Genomic DNA, 21,246 nt, shown 5'->3' on the forward strand with positions numbered 1-21,246 from the left:
GCCTACTATCACCGGACACACACCGGATTCGTGTCAGGGATTGGCGGCGGCGGTTGGGAGGACTCGGTGATCGGTGGAGGCATTTGGGGCATGCTGGGAATTAGTGGTGGACGCATTATTTTGGTGAGAATTAAACATTATTCTAATGCTTAAAAAGCCTTCCCTTGTGGTTTGTTATTGTTTAAACATTGATACAAGTGATTTGCTGTTGCTACTGGGCTATTTTAAAAAAATGACTAGTTATCATAAAAACACGTTTATCCGATCATTTTGGATAATTGGAATTATACTGTACAACAAAGTCATAGTTATTTTTTTAATGTGCCATAATTCAGTGATCCTGTTTAATCATTTGCTTTGTTCTGTTGTTCAGTTTTTAAATAATCCTGATTTTCTTGTAACTGTGTAATTTGCTTACTTCTTGTTTGAGCCTCATTTTCCAGGAGAGCCATCCCAATAATCCATTCCCTCCCTGCATCTCCTACTTATTTTCTCACATACACCAGCAATTTTCCTCTTGATTCTTTTTGCTATTAGCCTACATTGAGAAGTAATTTAAAGTTTCCAATTAATCTATATGCACATTTTCAGAATATGAAAACAAAAAGAGTACATGGAGGAAGCTTGTGCTCCAATGGAGGGAATGTGCAAACTACTCAGTCAGTACTGAAGATTGGGATCAAACCCAGGTCCCTGGAGCTGGGTGTAAGCAGCACTAAGCTGCACCTCCATAGTAGCCTATTTGTTTTATTGTTCTATTTTAAACCCTTCACCTGTGAAATCAATCAGGTCTATATCAAATCCAAAATCTGATTAATTTGCTATGAAGTTGATTCTGTTCAAAATAGTACTAAAAGATTTTTTTTAAATGAAGGATTGCACATTTTGTACCTTCACAATTGTAAGAAGGTTTGCATAGACTAGTTGATCTTCTATTTGTACTAAAGCCGTTATATAATTGTATGATGGCAAGATTTTTATTTATAGTAATAGAATTTATAGTAATAGAGTATTGCCCACTAATTATATAGCATTTTACTTATTTCTTGATGTCAGATTTCTGCACTGTGTGGCCAGCAGCGCTTGATAATGATGAAAAATGTGAAGAGCATTTTCCAATTGAAATTACAACAACTGATTATGTTGCAGCAGGACCTTCTGTCCGAAATCCAAATGCTCGAGTGGTTACCTTAACAGTAAGTGGTGAATTACTAATGGTAAAAAGATCAGAGTGTGTTTTTTAAGTTTGTCAAGTTTTCGAGTTATAAAAGCACTTTTATAAGTAGAGGATAAGACATTGAATTTCAGAATGTTGACCTGGTAGGGTGAGAATTTAAATCTTTTAACATATGTGTTGTCTTTGGAGTTGCTTCACTAAAATGATGAGAAACCGAGAAATAAAATAGATAGTTTCCAGACAGTTAGCTCGTGGCCCATATTTTCCACTCATGAAGTCATCTCTCAGATGTAAATTTGTAGTGAGGAAACCAGGCTGACAATGACTGTGGTTGAAACATGCTATGACTTGAAAAAAGCATCCAAATGTGAATGGTTTTTTTTTGTTTCTCTCTAGCTCTATATCTGGTCATTCCCACATTGCATCCTGCGATTTTTTTTTTTTTTTTTTTTGATTTTTTTAAAAATTAAATGTAATATATAGAAAATAAGAAATCTTATTCATTCCGGCAAAATGCAAAACTACTATTACAATTTTAGTTTTTGGATGCAAATTAATTTGTTTCAAACAAATCACTGAAATATGAAACATATAATTAACATAGTCTATGTGATTCTATTTGAATTAATGGAGATCATAATCTAATTGAACCAGTTCCTCAAATGATGAGTGTTGCAAGATTGCACTCTATGTTGAGGAATTTGGGAAGGAATTGGTTAAATATATAAATGTCTGATTTAAACAAAATTGTTCATCAGGATGGTTTACAGATTCCTAAAAGACAATGTCAAATTTATAGGCAGGAAAGGATAAAATAAACAGTACCAGTGTCAATTTTATACCTGTTACTATAAATAAGTAGTTCAGATGGATTTAATCTAAAGAGGTCAGAAGAAAGTGATACACAATAAAGTAGAAAGATAGCCTTGAAGATCATTTTCTTTTATATAGCATTTGTTAGTGTAAAAAGATGCCCCGGAATTCATTAAGAATGTGTTCAATAAATGAGGAATTATCCTAAAAAGAAGACATTATTCTTTTTAAAAAGGATCTCACATAGTGAGAATGAACTTAAGGAAATAATTTCAGAATTTAGAATTCAACTTTCTGAAGACACGACCACTAATAGTGGAACCAAAGAATTGGATATTACACGTATATTGTCGCATGATATTACACGGATATTGTCGCATGAAAAGATTGTGGATATTGTTAGTAGTGTTAGACATGTTGAAAAGATACAAGTCCTTGAGGGATTTGAAAAATAGGATCATAGGGAAAAGAGACATTGTGTCAGCAAAGATTGAGGAAATGAGCTATGTTGTGCCCAATCATAGGGTCAGTTTTCTCTTGGTAACATTGTCTATAATTCAATGGCCATATGTATGGCTGATAAGGGATCCTGAAAGTGAGAATAATAGAATGGCTCATGAAATGTGCTGTAAATTAGAGGTGTGAGAGAGGGAAGGAGTAAATTGTTGTGGAGTACGTTTACATAGGTTAGCACAACATCATGAGTTGAAGGGCCTGTTCTGTGCAGTAAGATTCTATGAAAGAAGATTTTATTGAAAACAATGCAGTTTGTTGAAGAATTGATGTACTCCACGTGGATCCCATTCCATATCTTCAATAAATGTTTCAAAATCGGCACTTTTCTCTTTTAGTGATTCACTATTCCACTAATACAAAAATTGCACTGGAGTAGTTTCTCGAATTTTATTCATTTCAATCTGAACCCAGGCTGCTTTCTCGTCAATTTGATAGCAGGAGGACAAAAATCTTAACTGAGCTGTTTAAAATTGTCAAATACCTAAAATGATGCGAAGACTTCAACTTCTTCCTTTTTCTTTGAACAATTCTTTATTTGATAGTTGGTACAATGAAGGTTTACAGAGAATAAAAGATTAATTTTTAGAATTTTTTTTACTTTTGAACAATTGAAGAAGAAATATGACATGCAAAATAATACAATTTTTGCATGCTATCAACTTAAATCATATTTAAAAGGAAATGTACGAATTTAAGACTTCTGAAGCAGAGCCAATTTGAATATTTAATTACAGATACATTTATTGAGAAATTTATTACCAATATGTATATAAAATTGCAAGATACTATGGGGAGAAAGATTTGTATAAATCTAAACAAAGATTGGAAAAAGATTTAACTATACAAATTCAAGAAGAAATATGGTCAAGATTATGTCAATACGATTAATGCTAGATATCAAATGGTTCAATACACTTTTCTACATCAATTATATCATACTCCTTATAAATTAAATGGTCTTAACTCCAATCATTCTGAAAATGTTTTAAATGTAATAAGGTAATAGGAACTTTTTTACGTTCGGTCTGGTCTTGTGTAAAAGTGGAAGAATTCTGGAAGGATTTGAGTATATTATTAGGACAAATTATGAAGATAAAAATACCAAAAGATCCGACAATATTTGCGTTTAGTAATATATATATGAAGCAGGTACGAAATTGAAGTTGGATAAATATCAAATAAAATTTTTGAGTATAGCAATAGCAGCAGCAAAAAAAATGACAATAACGTGCAAAACGGAGAATTTTCTAACAACAGATAGATGGAATATTGAAATGCATAATTGTACATCATTAGAAAAAAATTACTTATAGTTTGAGGTATCAGATCGGGAGTTTTTACAATATTTGGGAACCATATGTGGATTTCGTGAATAAAAGTCCATCCACACCCTCCACATCACCCTCTCCTCTTAGTTAATAATTAATAGTTAGAAAATAAAATAACTATGATAATAATAGTAAATGTTTAGATTTAGGTGTTTTATTTTCTTCGGGGGTTAGGAGGGAAGGGGTGGGGGAAAAAAATGGAAATTTTAAAATGATTTATTTCTATTGAGTTCATGTTTGAATTGATGCAAATGATAAATAAAATTTTCCAGAAAAAAAGAAAGAATTGACATACTAAGTTGCATTTTTGGTTTCTACAAAGATATTAATAACTTGCCAACACTTAAAAGTTTATAGATGTAGGAAATATGTAACGCTTTTAGATGAATATAATGCTGATTGAATTGGTCAGTAAAAGGATGTTCACCAGGACAAAGGGTATCAAAGGCCCTTCCTAGTAAATACTCGTAGGGGTGTTGTGTGACTAGAAATGGGAGAATCTGAGAGAAAGGAATGAAGGGTCCTTATTGGTGAAGCATATGAGGATGTGTGGAAAGTTGAAAAAAGTCAGAGGCCTTTAGAGGTTTAACAACATTGTCAATCCTTATCATATTTAGCTATGAAACTCTAGATATGCCTTCTTTGTTTGCTTCCACATGCTTGCTTCTGTGCTGATGTCAGGTGCAGTTTGTCTTTGCATATTGAAAAGTGGAAAGGTTCTCCCTGTAACTGAAAAGTGGAAAGAAAGGAAGAAAACCAGACCCCTGGGGAAATCCCATGCACAAACAGGAGAAGAGTGTTTAATAGGTTAAATGGCTACTGTAAATTGCTTGTAGTATTAGAAAATCACTGAAGTTGATGGGTTTCAAAAACAGAATAGGTTGTCAGGAAATGGGATTTGTTTCAGGAACCATTTTCAATGGCCTTGGTCTCTAACCACCTTGAATAGCATTCTCTTCTGTTGATGATGTTAGCCATCAAGCTTTTCATCTCAGTAAATTTGGAAACTACCACATGCAAACAAACAGGAAAATACTTGTGGGTTTGTGCATCCACCCCCCCCCCCCCCCCCCGTAAGCCCCAGTTGACGAGCTCTGAACTGGTGAACTGGTTCCAATTGCTAGCAGCTGGTAAGAAGCTTGACCGCAACTGTTCAGTAAAGCTTTCTGTTTCTGAAATAATGTTGTGTTATACGAAGGAGACCAGCAGTTCTTTTTATTTTCAATGGTGCTGTTGTATGTCACTTTTTTTCTTTGAGCTATAGGTTACGTTCCTAGTGCGTGCAGATTGGCAGCTGCTGGTAAGAATAAAGCTCAAGTTGTAATTCAGGCATGTTTGGGTGACCAGACTCCATTGGTCTGAAAGTCCACCCAAAGCTAGAACTCACTTGGGATCTATAATCTCCAACAGCCTTACAAAAACAGCACAAGCTTCCTTCAGTTGTTGGTCTGCTAGAAATAAACTTAATGCAGTTATTTTTCCCCAGGAACTTGATGTAAGAGATAATATCATCTTTTGTTCATTGTGGTTGTCATTTGTTTTTTTTAAAAGATCATTGGCAAGATCAACATTTATTGGCGGTTCTGAATTTTCCTTGATAAGATGGTGTTGAACTCTGGTGCTATTGGGTAGAATTTGTTTAGCCTTTGTTGGTTTCCCACCAACATCCCTCCTTTTTTCAACTATATCTAATTCAAATATAGGAGATATTCCAAAGACATATAGTTTTAGTAGGTTAATTGGTCACGTGGGTTGTTTAGGGTGGCGCAGGTTTGTGGGCTGCAAGTGCCTGTCAACATGCTCTATCTCTATCTGCACACATAGTTTATAGAAGAAAGAAGCAAAGTTTTAATTGTGAACTGGCTTTTGGAAATTGATTTCTCCTATTGGACATTGATAATTGAGAATCCATTTTATCTTGTGGTAAATTGGTCTCTGAGACTGGTAAGCCCTGACTAATCTAGAATAGTGATTTATGAGAGCAGGATAAATGAAATCCATCGTTAATACCGTTTCCATCAACGGAAGCAGGAAAAAAGGGTGCTTATTTGCCCATATCCAGTTTCAAATATCGATACTCTTCCTTCCCAAATCAACCATTAGCAGCTAAAGATAATATGTATGCCACATTGCTTATCCTCAATGTATTGACTTAAGGATTGGTAATTTTACATTATGAGTGTATTGCTATATCTACAGATCAATAAATAATGTTTTGAGTCATTGTTGGAACATGAATAGGGAATTTCCAGATGGCTACATCAGACTCTCTGGACGGAAAAAAAAAAGTGACTTTGCTTATCTCTTTTCATTTCATAATTATACAACAATGTAATTCTGGTAACATGTCTAAAAAAAACCTTATTTCTTATTTTACTTTAAAGATTAAAATTTTGAATCTCAATTTGGATGACCATGCCAAGAAGAAGCTCATTAAACTTGTAGGAAATCGATACAACAAAAATACAGATATACTTACCATTACAACCGACAGGTACAGTAACACAGAACAAATATCAATGATAAGGGCATTAAGGTCAGCAAGCACTTAATTACTGTCTTCATTGGGAAACCACCAACCCTATTGCATGTTGTTGAGATTATAGTATCCTGCAGCTTTATCCCCATGAATTATAATTGTTCACTGTTACTGAGTCAAAACACTATGGTTTTTAATTGCTTTGAAGCAGCTAACGTTTTACTCCCATGCTGTGTCTGCCTGGAGATTACCTAATGAATTGAACTCCGTCTTCTGTTTTGTGAAATATTGAATATTTTATCAAATGCAAAAATTCTCTAATTCTGATCGCTCTATCTCTAGCTTCCTACACTGCTCTAATGAACCTGAGTTGAAGCTCAAATATCAGCATTAAGACCGTGATTATGATTAATATGCTTCTTGACCTTACATATTCAACATTGAGTTAAATATTTGCAGATTGTATCCGTTTTCTAGACACCAGCTGCTTTCAATTATTTTGCATTTGTCATTTTAAACTTCTCTGGCCTCCTCTTCAATTACTCTTGTATATTTTCCTGTCGGTTATGACTTTAGTTTTCTTGTTCTTCATCACCCATCCTTTCCCAGACATTCCTATGCCTTCCCCACAATACAACTTTGCTTAAAACCTGTTGTCTCTCTTTTACAAATTCTAACAGGATCTTGACTTAAAATGTCATCTCTGAATCCTTCTCCACAGAAATGAATGACTTCTTGAATACTTCCATCATTTTCTATGAAAAAAATCATTGCTATCCAACTGTTTTCTATGACCTCTACATTCCCAGTTCCAACTGGCTCCTGATGCTCTTTCAGAGAAAATCTGTTGACACCTACTTTTATTCTTTGCACAATTTCTAAAACCTCCATTTCCTATCCATTATTTAAACTTTGTTCTTAACCCACTACAAACTTTCTTCAATCATCTTTACCAACAGCACTTATTTTACCCATATCTTCTTAAGGCTTCCCTGCTCTAAAACTTTTATTTCTGTCATCCTAAACTGAATTTGCAAAGTCTTATTGCTATTCTATGCACAACACTTCCCCCTTTTGTTCTTTATTTGTTCCCATCTCCTGGTGTATTGACTTTAAACATCCTCCTCATCTACTGATCTCTCTGTGCATTAGGTCTTGCCCTTCCTCAAACTTCAAATCTGAAACATCATGTCTTCTTTCAAATGTTTTAACCAGACAGTTCAATACTCTGGACATCACCATGTCTCTACCATTTACCATGGCTTGTCTTAATTTGACCAGTTCTAAACATTCACCTGAGGAACCATATGCTGAGATGTTGCAGCATACTTTAATGTCTGATGAGAAAGAAATAAATGTGCTTGATAAGAATATCTTGTGCTGCTTAAAGCATCTTTGAAATTGAATGTAGTTTTCACATATTGAATACTTCTCTTGCAGGTGCCCACTGCGACAGCAGAATTATGATTATGCCCTATATTTACTCACTGTTTTGTACCACGAATCATGGGTGAGTAGACAGTAATTGAGGACTGAGCAAGATTTGATATATGGTAGTAATGATGATTTCCAATTTATCCTTTTTTGGGTTTTCTTTAAAGCAAGTTTTCTGATATATAATTCTTCGAAATACGATTTTAGCTAAAAGAAGTTACTATACATCATTTAAAGCTGAATAATGAACCTGTACACCAAATCTTCCATGGTCAACAAGCAGGCAGTTCTTTTCTCCCCTCTTATAATATACTTTAAGTTCATTATTTTACACTTTCAAGCTCCATGGCTATCAATGGTTGAACACTAATATTTTATTACTGATAAAAGGTATTGAGCTGGTGGCAGGTGGAAATTTCCAATGCCAGCAGAATACAAATGATGAAAGATTAGGAGATGACTTGTTTATTAATGGTAGGTAACCCGCACTCTTCTGACTATAATGTTACTTCAGAGGGGAGGCCAAGTTACCTGATATTTTAGTGTTGTGTATTTTATATTCTGAATCCACAGGAAAGCCTTCAGTTAAATGTCTGCCTTTCTATTACCTTTCAGAACCAACATTAATAGTTAATGGACATGTCAATCAGTTCTAATTGTACTTGATTTTTGTGAAATATTAACAAGCACTAAGGCATATTTGATTTTCCATGGTCAATACAATCTCTTACTAGGTAGCTTAGGGATGGCAAAGCTTATTGTTATAGGAGTTACACCTGTCTCATACACTTTCATGAGCATGAGTACTGTTAAATAATTGCACTCTTTAGACATTAGTTATTGTAGTAAGCTGTGCAGTAAGAATTGATACAGTCATAATCCATGAATTGATTGCCGGATTAACAAAATAGCAACATGCTATGGTGAGTGTAACTTTACTGTGTGATGTAAAAGTGTAATGTGAGAACACAGGCCTCCCATTATCATTCCATGAGACTGTTTTTCTTGGTGATATTTTATTCAAGGGATTAAAAACACCATTTACAAATATCAGGATTAGTTTAATATAGTACATTCAGTCGAAAAAAAAACCCCATAAACAGCACAGTAGCATAAGCCGCTGCTGATCCCTGATACCTCCTCATCGCCACTGCCAATTCTCAACACCTCCCCACCACTGCCGCTGATCCCTGACACCTCCCCACCGCCACTGCCAATTGTCAACACTTCCTCACCACCACCACTGATTCCTGCACCTTCCCACCGCCACTGCCAATTCCCGACACCTCCCCACCACCGATCCCCGACACCTACCTACTGAGGTACCTATTCCTACCTGGGAGCCCGAGGTCCCCGCTCCTGCCCAGGAGCCGCTCTCCTTGATGATACCAGGACAACAGAGAACCAAGTACAGTGGAGGGTAAAGAAGAAATGAAAAGAGAGATGGAAGGGAGTTACCTGAAACAAGGACAGTCGGCATTCTAATTTCTTCCCATGTGCTGCCTGACCCGCCGACTTCCTCCAGTCGCTCACTGACGGCTTGAGATTCCAGCCTGCTTCTCTGAGCCAACATCCAGCCATTCAGCGTCTGTCTTCGCGACTGGTTCTGAGCTCTGTTGTTACCAAACTGGCATCAACAGAGCGCCAGAGCCCCACATGGGCAAATTGGGTGATAAATGTTTTTCAATCTGTGAGGTCATGCTGGCGCTGAAAAAAAAAAATTGGTTAATAGAACTTTTCGGTTAATGGAATTTTGTATATGGGGAAATATACTGTATATACTTAAATACTCAGACTTTTTCCTTTGGTTATGGTTTACATAAAGTAAATTTATGATAAAATCCCAAGTTAAAATGTCTTCAGTAATTTATTTAAAATAGGGTTCTATACACAGCAATTTAAAGTGACAATTATTATTGAATGTAAAGACCATTATGGTTTCAGCTTGGATATTCAGTAAAGAAGAAATTTATAATTAGTTTCCTATTTTGATGTGCCAAAATCAATAAGGACTCCATGGGAAAGTATTTCTCACTTAAAAGTTTCATTATAGGGCTTGTGCTCAGTATCAGACTTGGTTTTTCTGCTAGGACTTCACAGTTTTGCTTGTGTTGGAACAGAATGGTAAAAAGTTACATACGTGTTCTCCTGAAATAATATTTTGTTTAAATTGAAGTTCAGTCTTTAACGTCATATTTCTATTTATTGGAGAAGTTGGGAATATGTATGGGAAAAGCATATGGTGTTTAATAGAGATTAAATTGCTTGATTTTTAGCCCTGAGGGACGTGTTCACTGGACAACAGAAAACATTTGATTCTTGGGCAAGGTAAATCCCCAAATGGATTTCAGACCACAAGCTGTGAGATTTGGGAAGAAAATCAAATTAATAGCACAGTTAACTTCTTTACGTTCTTGCTGGTCTTCTCTTTGAAATACAGAATGGAGGAATGTTGATATATTAACATAAAGAAAACACTGTCCACATTCGAATCTGTCTGTGCTTTAAACAGCAGCTTTAGATTCTAAATTAAAGCTTTCATTTAATCTTGATGAAATGTTGGAGATTTTATTTCCAAACACTTTTTAACAAAAACAAATGTATTTATATTGAATTGTATTGGTGGAATGCAGAGACAGAACACATTCAGAAAAAAATCCGCCTGACGTCTAACTCTCCTGCTTTCAAGTGGAAGTTTCCTGACTGTTGACGTTAACTGGGAAACTGTCAATAATTGCATGGTTAAAAGCTGACATTTCTCTGTGAAATCTGAAATATGTTTTCAGAGCAGGTTGGAACCCCTTGCTTCTTCAAAACAGTACAAACAATACTGCTTAATGTAGTAAAACAATCCAAGGTGTAGAAGGGAATACAAAACATACCTTCAGCCAGGTTATAAAACAGGGCTTTGTGAATTCTGAGATAAAAGGACCATTTTATACCTATGAGCTGGAGTTTTCCACCAAAAGTACGCTATCTCATTTCGTTTTAATGACCTGTATTAGTAAGTGCAGATGTGGAAAATTTTATCTGCAATGATCATTCTGAACCATGCTCTAATTCACCCATTCTCACTGAGACCATACGACCCCCCTGGAGGCTACCACACATTTAATGGGGGGGAAGGGGTCAAGGGACTGAAATCCTAAAAGGTTTTTTTATGTAGTCTGTAGGAGAAAAGTTTGGAAGAAACCAAATAAACTTGACTGCTTCACACAGAAAGAGGTCCATAAACTTTGAGCAAGCAGAGCCCTAAGGGGGCCATAGGCAAAAAATGATTGAGAATGGCTCTCCCTGGGTGATTCTTCTTGGCCACAATAATGATTCATAGTCTCACATTAAATTGAACTTTAAGCCTTGTTTCCAAATCTCTACTGAGAGGTGAACTGGCAGTCAATTAGCAACTACATAGTCACGTATATTTAGATCATCTGCAGTCCAGTGTGAGATGTTGGCTGGGATCAGCATGGTTCAACATGGTTATGACTTTGTCATAATGTCTCTTTAAGCCTTATGGAAAATTTCAGGAAATATTCATTGTTCTTAAAATTAAAATGAAATTGCCCACCCAGACAAACCTTTTCAGTTCACGCTCTTCCTTCATTGAGCAACTTTAGTTTTCCAGATTCCGTTTCAAAGGTGCAACGATATTTTCTGGATGGTGCAATAGATTTTCAATCTAGTGGGTATAAAACAGGGCATGAAAATCAAAATCAGTTGATTTCTATCAAGAGTGGACAATTAAAAATGCCAGTTTATAACTGAGGATTTTTAAAAAATGTACAAGTATGTTATCCAAACCATTAGACAGTTGGGAAATATTATACTCTTCAAAATTTGTCCATGATCTGAATTTAAATAGCCAACCTTAACTTATATGGGACAAAATGCAACCAAACTCTTGCCTTTTCCCTCTTGCCTAGAAAACAGAAACATGGGAATCTGACAAAACTGAAGCTGACATGGATGAATTTATTTGGGAGAATTCCCAATCTGAGAAAAATGCTTTGGAAACTATCTTCAGGATGAAAGAAGCAGAAAAAATCCCATCAATCCCAAGAGAAGAACTAGTTAATTCATCAGAAATCAAAAATTATAAGAAGTCAGTGATGAACATTAAAAATGAAGGAGAAACGGAAGATAGTATTTTACAGTACAAAGAATGTGTAAAAAACTTGCTAAAATTAAAGAGCGTAACATGAACTATAAGATATTGCAGATGATATCTATGGATTAATTTAGAATATTGGTTGTACAGACTGTCATTAACTTTGAGGAAATAAAGTGTTCATGTAAATACTCTTGTGTGGAGAAAAGTGTTGAATGTTAATTCCTGTAAACAAAAGTATTTTTACTTTACAAAATTATTTGTATTGAGAATATTTCATTTAATAAATTGGTAATTTTTTTCCAATTACTATGCAATTCATGCATAAAGCTGAATATGAGGCTCCTGCCCTGATGTTTGCACCTATTAATTTTCTCTCCATCTTTTAATTCTTTGAAAGCCATCATATTAGTATGCTAATGCATTCCCAAATGCATGCCATCCTTTTGTTTCTCCATGTAATTTCCATTTCTGAGAGGGTTTTTCTGTGTTTGAAAGGGCTTTAAAACAGCAATTATTTCTTATCCTAGTTCAGATTTCAGGTTTATTGTCAGAGTACATATATGACATCACATACAACCCAAAGACTCTTCTTCCTGCAGGTGAGGGAGAATAACCACTTTTTGGTAGTGCAAAAAAACTACTCAACATACACATGTAAACATATAAGGAAAAGTAAACAATTTGTACAATACAAACAGAAAAAAAAATAAAGTGCAAAAGTCCTGAAATGAGTCCTTGATTGAGTTTGTTGAGGAGTCTTAATAGTGGAGGAGGGAGGATGATGATATTAAAATGTATCGCATGTTTAAACATTCTGATGAGAACTGTCATCAAACTAAAATTTTTGCTCTGTTTCTATCTGCCTGACCTGTTACGAAATTCCAGCTCTTTCCATGTGTGTATTTGAAAAAACAAATATAAATTAGTCTGTTCTTGGAGTTATCAAGTAGCTAGGCCACATTCTGACCCACTGTCTATTTTGCAGTTTTCTGCTGTCTGTGCATTAATAAGAGAAAATGGAGCTGTTAGCATTCATTGAAATAAATGTTCTTCATGATAAACTGGTCTGATCTTAAATATAAGTTGTGAATTTAACTTTTCATGTTTTGGGGATAAAATGTTTTCAGTTTTATAGAGAGTAGGGAATGTTACATGAAAGAATAGTCAGTAACAAGTAAATAGTCTGAAAAATGAAATGAGGATGACATATCAAGATGAATGTGTTATGCCAAGCAGGATCAATACATTAAAATGCTCTTTTTAAAAACAAAAAATTAATTGAGCACCAAAAACAACTTAGTGCACCTTAGATAGATGTATATTGTGCTCCTAATTTCTTTTTTAACGGAAAACCAACATGCATACAGTATACAGAAATATTTGCATGCACCCCCCAGGCTGACAATATCATCAGAATATTACTGACTGTACTGTGTGACAGAGTATATAGATATGTTTTTGGGAGATAAATTGGGAAAGGTTCGTTAGAGTAGGTTACATACAAACACTTTACTTGAAATACTGTAGTTCTGCTAATGCTAGACATATCAGCTCCACAGCTTTTGCAAGAGCTTTGGAGAATGTCCAAGAGACTTCACTAATGGATTGTTTACAAAAGGCAACAGATGAAAGAGCTTGTCGGAGCTGCCTTCTGACTGGAAGGGTACTTGCTGTGCTAAGAGGGCCATGTGGTTTGGCAAGCAGAGAGAAAAACAGGCTTTCTCTCTAAGAGACAGACAGACACACACACACACACAGATCACTTCTACAGTGTTACAGCCAGTAACAGAAGCTGGGACTGGAACAGGACAAGCTGGCAAGCTTGTGGAAAGCTCCACTTGGAAGACGGCCTGGTCAAGGCCCTTGTGGTTCATGCAAAGGAGAGGACTGGCTGTCTAATGCTTCACTTTGAATAAGAAAAACAAAAAGGAACTCTGTGGTGACCTGAAAGTAAAAGATTATCACTTATCACCTGGAGAAACCCGAAGGGACAAGTTTCATCAGCAAGACACTGAAGAGACTGATGGAAATACATCAGTTGTGAATGTCCTGGAACAGCAAATCTCTCACTGAAAACCAACACGAACCTTCCTGAGTGTTAACCATTTACCTTTCAAGCATCTGATCAACTTCATAAATGTTAAATTCTGTGCACAGTATAAGATTTGCCTGCAACCAGTGAACTTGGAGGAATGAGAAGTGAGATTGGACTGTGAATCAAAAAACCTTTCTGAACTTACACACACACACACACACACACACACACACACACACATTACATACATGTGCTTAGAATTAGAAGGGGGTTGTTAGTTTAAGTAAGTCAATAGTGATAAGTTAAAGTTTGATTCTATTTTCATGTTTAAAGATAATTAAAAGCAACTTTTGTTTAAGTGACCATTTGTCAGTGAATATCTATTGCTGGGTTTTGGGATCCTCTGGGCTCGTAACAACTGGTACAACCATCTCAGTTATTCATTTACTCCACAAGCACTCATAATTTGGAGAAAAATGCATAAAGCGTTGCCATTTGTGAAAATGTTTTCCAGTGGACCGTCATAATGTCTATTTGATTTTCTCCAGTTTAATAAAGAAACTGATATTTACATGAACCTCTATCAGACTTCCAGTGTAATAAGATTAGACACTTGGAGTCTAAAGACGACCACTCAGCGGAACAAGGACAGTTTCTTCACCGCTGCCATCAAATTCCTGAATAATCAATGAATGAAAGACACTTTACTCTTCATGTACAATTATTGTTATTATTTTATTTTTTATTGTAATGTCATAAGATAGTTATGTATGTTTGCACAATGCTTCTGCCGCAAAACACCAAATGTCATGACTTGTTCATAGCAATAAATTTTGATTCTGTGAGCATTTTAATTTCTGACCACTCTCTGGTGGTATTATCAGTTAATATTCTAAATTTTCTTAGAGCTATTAAACAATGGCATTTGAATTCTATTTTATTGTCTGAACCCAATTTTTTTTTTAATTTATAAAAAATCAAATTGCTTTCTTTCTTGAAACTAATTCCTCTTCGAAGGCCTCTCGTTTAGTAGTGTGGGACTCCTTTAAAGCTTATATTAGAGGTCAAATCATTTCATTTATGGCTAATGTGAAAAAGAAAGCTAATTTGGAGAGAGATGAATTGGCCAATCAAATGATGCTCATAGATCAATAGTATGCTGCGACCTTGAAACTTGAATTTTTTTTAAAAAAAGGATAGAATTAAAAACTAAATATGATTTACTTCTTACATATCCTATTCAAGCTCAACTTTTGCAGAGTAAATCTAAATTTTACATTCACAGTGATAAGGAATGAAAGCTGATAGCTAGTTAATTGAAAGGTTTTACTGCTAATCAACTTACTTCAGAAATTCGTAAAGATAATGTGATTATTATTACTGACCAAGTGGAGATAAATGAAGCATTTCGACAATTTTACTCCAAAATTTATAAATCAGAATCTTCTACAGATTCAATTCTTACGAGGAAATTTCTAGATAATTTGATTGTTCTTAAGCTTTCATTAGAAAACCAGATGGTGTTGGAAAAGCCTGTTTCTTCTGAGGAGATAATTCCAATAATTAACTCTTTACCATCTGGCAAAGTTATCAGTCTTGATGGCCTCCTATCTGAGTTTTACAAAACTTTTTTTCTCAACATTGGCACCCTATTAAATTCATTTTTTTTTTCTGAATCTTTTACTGTTGTGAAGCCTCAATTTCACTTATTCCCAAAAGGAATAAGGATCTATCTGATTTTTCCTCATATAGGCTAATTTCTCCTTTGAATACTGTTGCTAAAGTTCTGTCTAAAATATTGGTCTGTAGGTTGGAGAACATTATGCTTATTATTTCTGAGGATCAAATTTGTTGTATTAATGGTCATTATTCACAGTTTAATATCTGTCATTTATTAAATTATTCTCCTGTCTCATCCTTTGATGAATGTGTTATGTCCTTAGATGCTGAAAAAGCTTTTGTCTGGGTGGAATAGGACTTTTTTTTAAAATTAGAAATGTTTAATTTTGGCCCTAAATTTATCAATTGTATTAAATTGATATACAGTATTTATCTTCTGTTGCCTCAATCCTTACCAATTCTTTAAAATCTAAACCTTCTAATCTTTACCGTGGAACTAGGCAAGGGTGTCCTCTTAACACTTTTTTATTCAATTTGGCATTAGAACCATTAGCCATGGCCTTTCACCAATCGAATGATATTTTGGAATCTTAAGAAGTGGAAGTGTTCATAATGTTTCCTTACATGCAGATGATCTCTTATTGTACATTTCAGATCCAGATCATTCAATTCCATCCATTTTGTCATTGCTTAATCAATTTTGCCAATTTTCAGGTTATAAATTAAATCTTCAGAAAAGTATTATTGAAGTATTCTGGTTCTTTATATACTGAACCTTCTGTTTGAAGTAGCTAAAAATCAGTTTAATTATTTAGGTGTTACTATTACAAAAAAAAATAATTTGTTTAAAGAGAATTTTCTTACTTATATTTGGAAAAATAAATGTTCTTATCTTAATAAAGTTTTCCTTCAAACCCCTAAAAAGAAAGGCGGCTTGGCTTTACCTAATTTTGGATTTTATTATGGGGCAGCTAATATTAGATGTATCATTTTTTTGGATTCACTGTAATGGATACTCCAAATTGGATTAATTTAGAAATTAATTCTACTAAAAAATATTCTCTTATTTCAATACTTGTAGCGCCATTACCTTTTTCTGCTTCCAAATTAACTGATAATTTTGTTGAACATAATTTGAGAATTTGGTTACAATTTAGAAAATTTTTTGATTTCGTAGATTTTTACTTGCTAGCCCTATATCAGTTAATTGTTTTTTCCACCTTCTGTTCAAGACTCTACTTTTCATGAATGGGTTAACTTGGGTATCCAATCTTTTCAGGATTTATTTATTGATAATAATTTAGCTTCATTTGAACAACTATCTTTTAAATTTAAATTACCTAAGTATCAGTTTTTTTAGATATTTACAAATTAGGAAGTTTTTTTTTCAGTTCACTATCATTGAGTATTCCTCAGGTCCTTGCTATAAATACAATAGGGATGATTTATAATTTTAAACTGTAAAAAAAAAAGATGATATCAGATATACATGATTTATTATTAGTCTCGGAATAACTCTCTAGATAAGATTATAAAATTATGGGACCAAGATCTTCAGCTCTCATTCTTGAATACTACATGGAATTCTACATTAAAATTAGTAAATATCTCCTCTGTATGTGCCCATCATTCGCTTTTACAATTTAAGGTGGTACATTGATCCTACTTTTTTAAAGCTCAATTGGCTAAACTTTATCCTAATATTTCTTCAAATTGTGATAGATGTAAGACTGAAGAGGGGTCTTTATTACATATGTTTTGTCTTGTTCCTTTATTTTGGCAAGATATTTTTTGTACCTTATACGTATAGTTAATGCAAATCTTATACCTAATTCTCTAATTGCTCCTTTTGAATGAACTAAGGTAGTTGATTTGAAATTAACTGCATCTCAATTGGTACATGGTCGATATTGATGAGACGGAAAGATGCTGTCCCTCCTACTCACACTCAATGATTACATGATATGATGGCATGTCTGACTTTGGGGGGAAAAAATCAGATGTTCATCTAATGTTACAGAATTAAACTTTTCAAGCTTATGGGGTCCTTTTATTAATTTTTTTTCATAATCTGTAAGATCATTTAGATCTTGTCATGAGAGTTTGGGTTTTTTTTTAATGGTAGTGAAATTGTATGTATTTACCAAAAAACTTTGGAACGGAATGGGGTAGAATTTGTAGTATAGTATCAATTTATTCTGTTTTATCTTTATCAATTAGCCATGTTATAACTGATTATTTCCATTTTTTGCTTGATTGTTATGATATTGGTTTATATGTAACAGATTTTCTTGAGTAAGTTTTTCTTTTGTATATTTTCTTTTTCATGTTACCTCTTTATATTTAGATAAATATAGCTTATACTTTTTGTATTATTATTGTAAACTGTAATAAAAATATTGAATCTGAAACTGATGATATTTGATACCTTTGGTTTACCATGTATTAAAATTAGAATCTGATTGGTTAAGTTACAGAGCTGCTCTGGTGAAGGACTAACATTCACTCTTGAAGATTCAATTTTTAACCTGAAAAAGAGCCAAACTCCAGAATGGATAGAATGGAGGGAATGCTTATCTGCGGGTGTGTTACAAACAGCAGCAAGTCATCATCATACAATGAAACTCACTTTTCAAGTCCATTTCTGACAATGCCTTTAAAGGTAGGGGAAAACTGTAACATAATTGATAATGGTTTGATTACAGTAGCAAAAATAAGAGGAGGTAGGGGACACCCTTGTGTACTGCATTCCAATTCAGAATAGAGAGATTATTGATTGTGGATGTTGTGTATAGAAAGTAATCTGGTGTATAGAAGGTGAATCCAGGAGGTAAACTTTGTTACCAAATCCAAATTTCTATAATACTGCAAAAAGATACTTCCACTCTACCCTAACAATAGCTTTTTCAGCATCTAGCGAAATTACAATTTCCAGAGACTTTATTTAGTTTTTAAAGTAAATGATGAAGTGTGTTCAAATGTTAAAGAACATGTGATGCTGTTTTATGAAACCATTCTGCACTTCAGATCTGATCTTTGGTAGCACTCCTTTTAGTCAAGATGCTATGATCTTGGCTAACATTAAGCAGAGATAGCAGCCTATAGGAGCCACATATGGTTGGATCTTTGCCTTTCTTCAGGAGTAAAATTATTGATACTTGGGTTAAAGTAGTTGGTAAAACTCTTCACTCCAGTGCTTCATTAAACACATTATAATAATGGGGTTAGTTTATCATTAAATTTTTTATAAAACTCCATTGGAAATCCATCAGAGCCTGGAGCTCTATGAGACTGTATTGCTTTAATCAATAGTATAATCTGATCCAAATTGAGTGAGATGTCAATTTGACCTGATTATGGTTATAAAATTGTTAAGAAACTGGTTTATTTTGGTGTCATCAGAAGCGTGTTCAGATTTGTAGAGTGATGAGCAGAAAGATTTAATGACAGCATTGATTTTGGTGGGATCAAATGTTGTTATTGGAGGGGTCTCTAATTTGGAGTATCAGCCTTGATTGGTAGGCTTATAGACAGCTTGTCTTTTCCCCGTATTCGTAATGTGAACCACGAGTTTGCATTAATAACCACTCTGCCTGTGTAGTTGATATAAGATCAAATCTGCTTGTAAATCAAGAGATTGCTTGTATAATTCTGGGGATGGACAAACTGTGTTGTGTTGATCCATTTCACTAAAAGCAGATGTTAGTTTATTGATCTTGGCAGTGTGTTTCTTATTTAATGAAGGTGAGTATGAAATGATTTGACACTTCAAATAACACAAGTGACTCCCAGAATAGGGGAGTAGGAGGTTCAAATGATCATTTTAACTAACTTCTGAGTTTCCAGTAAGTTTAAAGTATCTCTGATTTTCAATATCAATTTTTTTTATTAAGAAACTTAATAAATGTCAGCTACATCTTTACAATCTTTGCTTTTGTATCTGTTCATAAGATTCTCAAAAATGCAGCTCTTTATAAACAGGTTAAAATGAGCATTCTCATTGCAAATGCTTCTCTTGTTTCCAAGAAATACTCAACCACAGTGAATCATTTAGAACTGCAGGTGCAAGCCAGGGGAACCAAAATAAAAACTTTTACTTATCAACCTCAAGAAGATTTTTTGGCCTGAATACAATGTAGAATTTAATATGTTTGAAAAGTAGGAGAGCACTCTAAAAATATGCATATGACTTTGCATTTCACTTCCAGTTATTTCTTTGATTAGGATGTAGCCTATCTTTTTTGAAGTTACAGCTGGTTTATCTCGATGCTTCCAAATCAGGTGTGCAGAAATAATGCTTTAAAATAGAGATGGCTTATAACTTTTTAAAAAGCACAAATTAGCTGTGAGTTGGATGTGTTTTATCTTAAAAGGTATCATTTTTAAGATTACAACAGAAATAAGTATTCTCAGTCAAAGCTTATTGCCACAAACCAAAGTGAGAAAGTTTGTTTTCTGTGCAATTCAGCGGGTGACCCATTCATAGTAATAAAAGCACAGGTCGGAGTGCAGAGTTACAAAGAATTGTCAGTTAAAACTGAACAAGGACATCAGAATTGAACTATTGTGAGTTTCGTTCGGAAGTCTGAGATTAGTGAGAAACTGTCCTTAAATCTGGTGGTACATGATCTCACCCTCATGAATCTTCCTTGTAGGAGGAGGGAGTGTGGCCATGGAGGGATGAGCGCTTAAATATGTTAGATGTTTTTCTAAGATAGTGGGAAGTGCGTATGGGGTCGCTTTGATCTGAGCTACTTTCACAGTTCTCTGCAATTTCTTGCTGACCTCAGCTGGGCGCATTCCATACCATGCAGTGATGTGCCATGAAAGAATGCTTTCAATGGTGGAAAATTTGAAATTATTAAGGGATCCAGGGATGATTGTGACATGACAAATTTCCTTAGGCATCTGAAGCAGTAGAAGCTCTGATGGTCTTTCTTGGATGTTGTGTCGATGTAGTTGGATCAGGACAGGTTGTTGGAGGTGTTTACCCCTAGATCACAAGCCTCCCTCCTTTCTTAAATAGTGGAACAACATGTACCACCTTCCAATCCTCCAGCACCATGCCACAGTGTATTGATTTTTGGAAAATCATTTCCAATGCCTCCACAATCTCCAAAGCCACCTCCATGTGGAACCAGTGGGTGCACCTCATCTCGTTTGGGAGACTTGTCTATCTTTGGTCCATTGAACTGACTAAGCACAATTTCTCTAGTAATCTTGAAAGTACTTAATTTTATTCCCTGAGACCTCTGGCTATCAGCTATATTGCTATTGTCTTCCTCAGAGAAGACTGATGCCATCTCTTTGTTACCCATTATAATTTCTCCAGTATCATTTTCAATCGGTCCTATATCTACCCATGTCTCTCTTTTACTTTTCATATATTTGACAACTTCCTTTCATAATTCACCTTTTCTTTTCTAATGACTTTCTTTGTCTCTGTAAGTTTTTAAAAGTTTCCCAGTCCTCTGTTTTTCCACTAATTTTTGCTTCCTTTTGATTTGATTTTAGCCTTAACCTCTCTAGTTAGACACATTTGTGCCATTTTTCCATTCATAATTTTCTTTTTTCTTAGAATATATCTATCCTGCACTTTCCTTATTTCATGTAGAAATATCATCCAATTCTGCTCTGCTGTCCCTCCATCTTACTTATTTTTCCAGTCAACGGGCCAATTCCTCTCTCATACCTCTAATTTCCTTTGTTCCACTGAAATATTGACACACCTGG

General features: G+C 34.6%; 1 protein-coding gene across 4 annotated transcripts in view; it reads left to right on the top strand.

Moving 5' to 3' along the window:
• Nucleotides 1-21,246, top strand: part of mrps35 (mitochondrial ribosomal protein S35) — a 33,564-nt gene that overhangs the window by 8,886 nt on the left and 3,432 nt on the right. For 2 of the 4 annotated variants that reach the window (XM_069903779.1, XM_069903780.1), the window contains exons 5-8: nucleotides 1,057-1,196; nucleotides 6,219-6,328; nucleotides 7,754-7,823; nucleotides 17,985-18,175. In XM_069903779.1, coding sequence (XP_069759880.1) covers nucleotides 1,057-1,196; nucleotides 6,219-6,328; nucleotides 7,754-7,823; nucleotides 17,985-18,161 — 497 coding nt within the window. In that variant the 3' untranslated portion in view covers nucleotides 18,162-18,175. Of the gene's footprint in view, nucleotides 1-1,056; nucleotides 1,197-6,218; nucleotides 6,329-7,753; nucleotides 7,824-11,670; nucleotides 12,920-17,984; nucleotides 18,176-21,246 lie in introns of those variants that run through there. The other 2 variants (XM_069903781.1, XM_069903778.1) reach the window with 1 other exon arrangement.

Source organism: Narcine bancroftii, chromosome 11 (assembly GCF_036971445.1).
Source record: "Narcine bancroftii isolate sNarBan1 chromosome 11, sNarBan1.hap1, whole genome shotgun sequence".
Classification (NCBI taxonomy): domain Eukaryota; kingdom Metazoa; phylum Chordata; class Chondrichthyes; order Torpediniformes; family Narcinidae; genus Narcine; species Narcine bancroftii.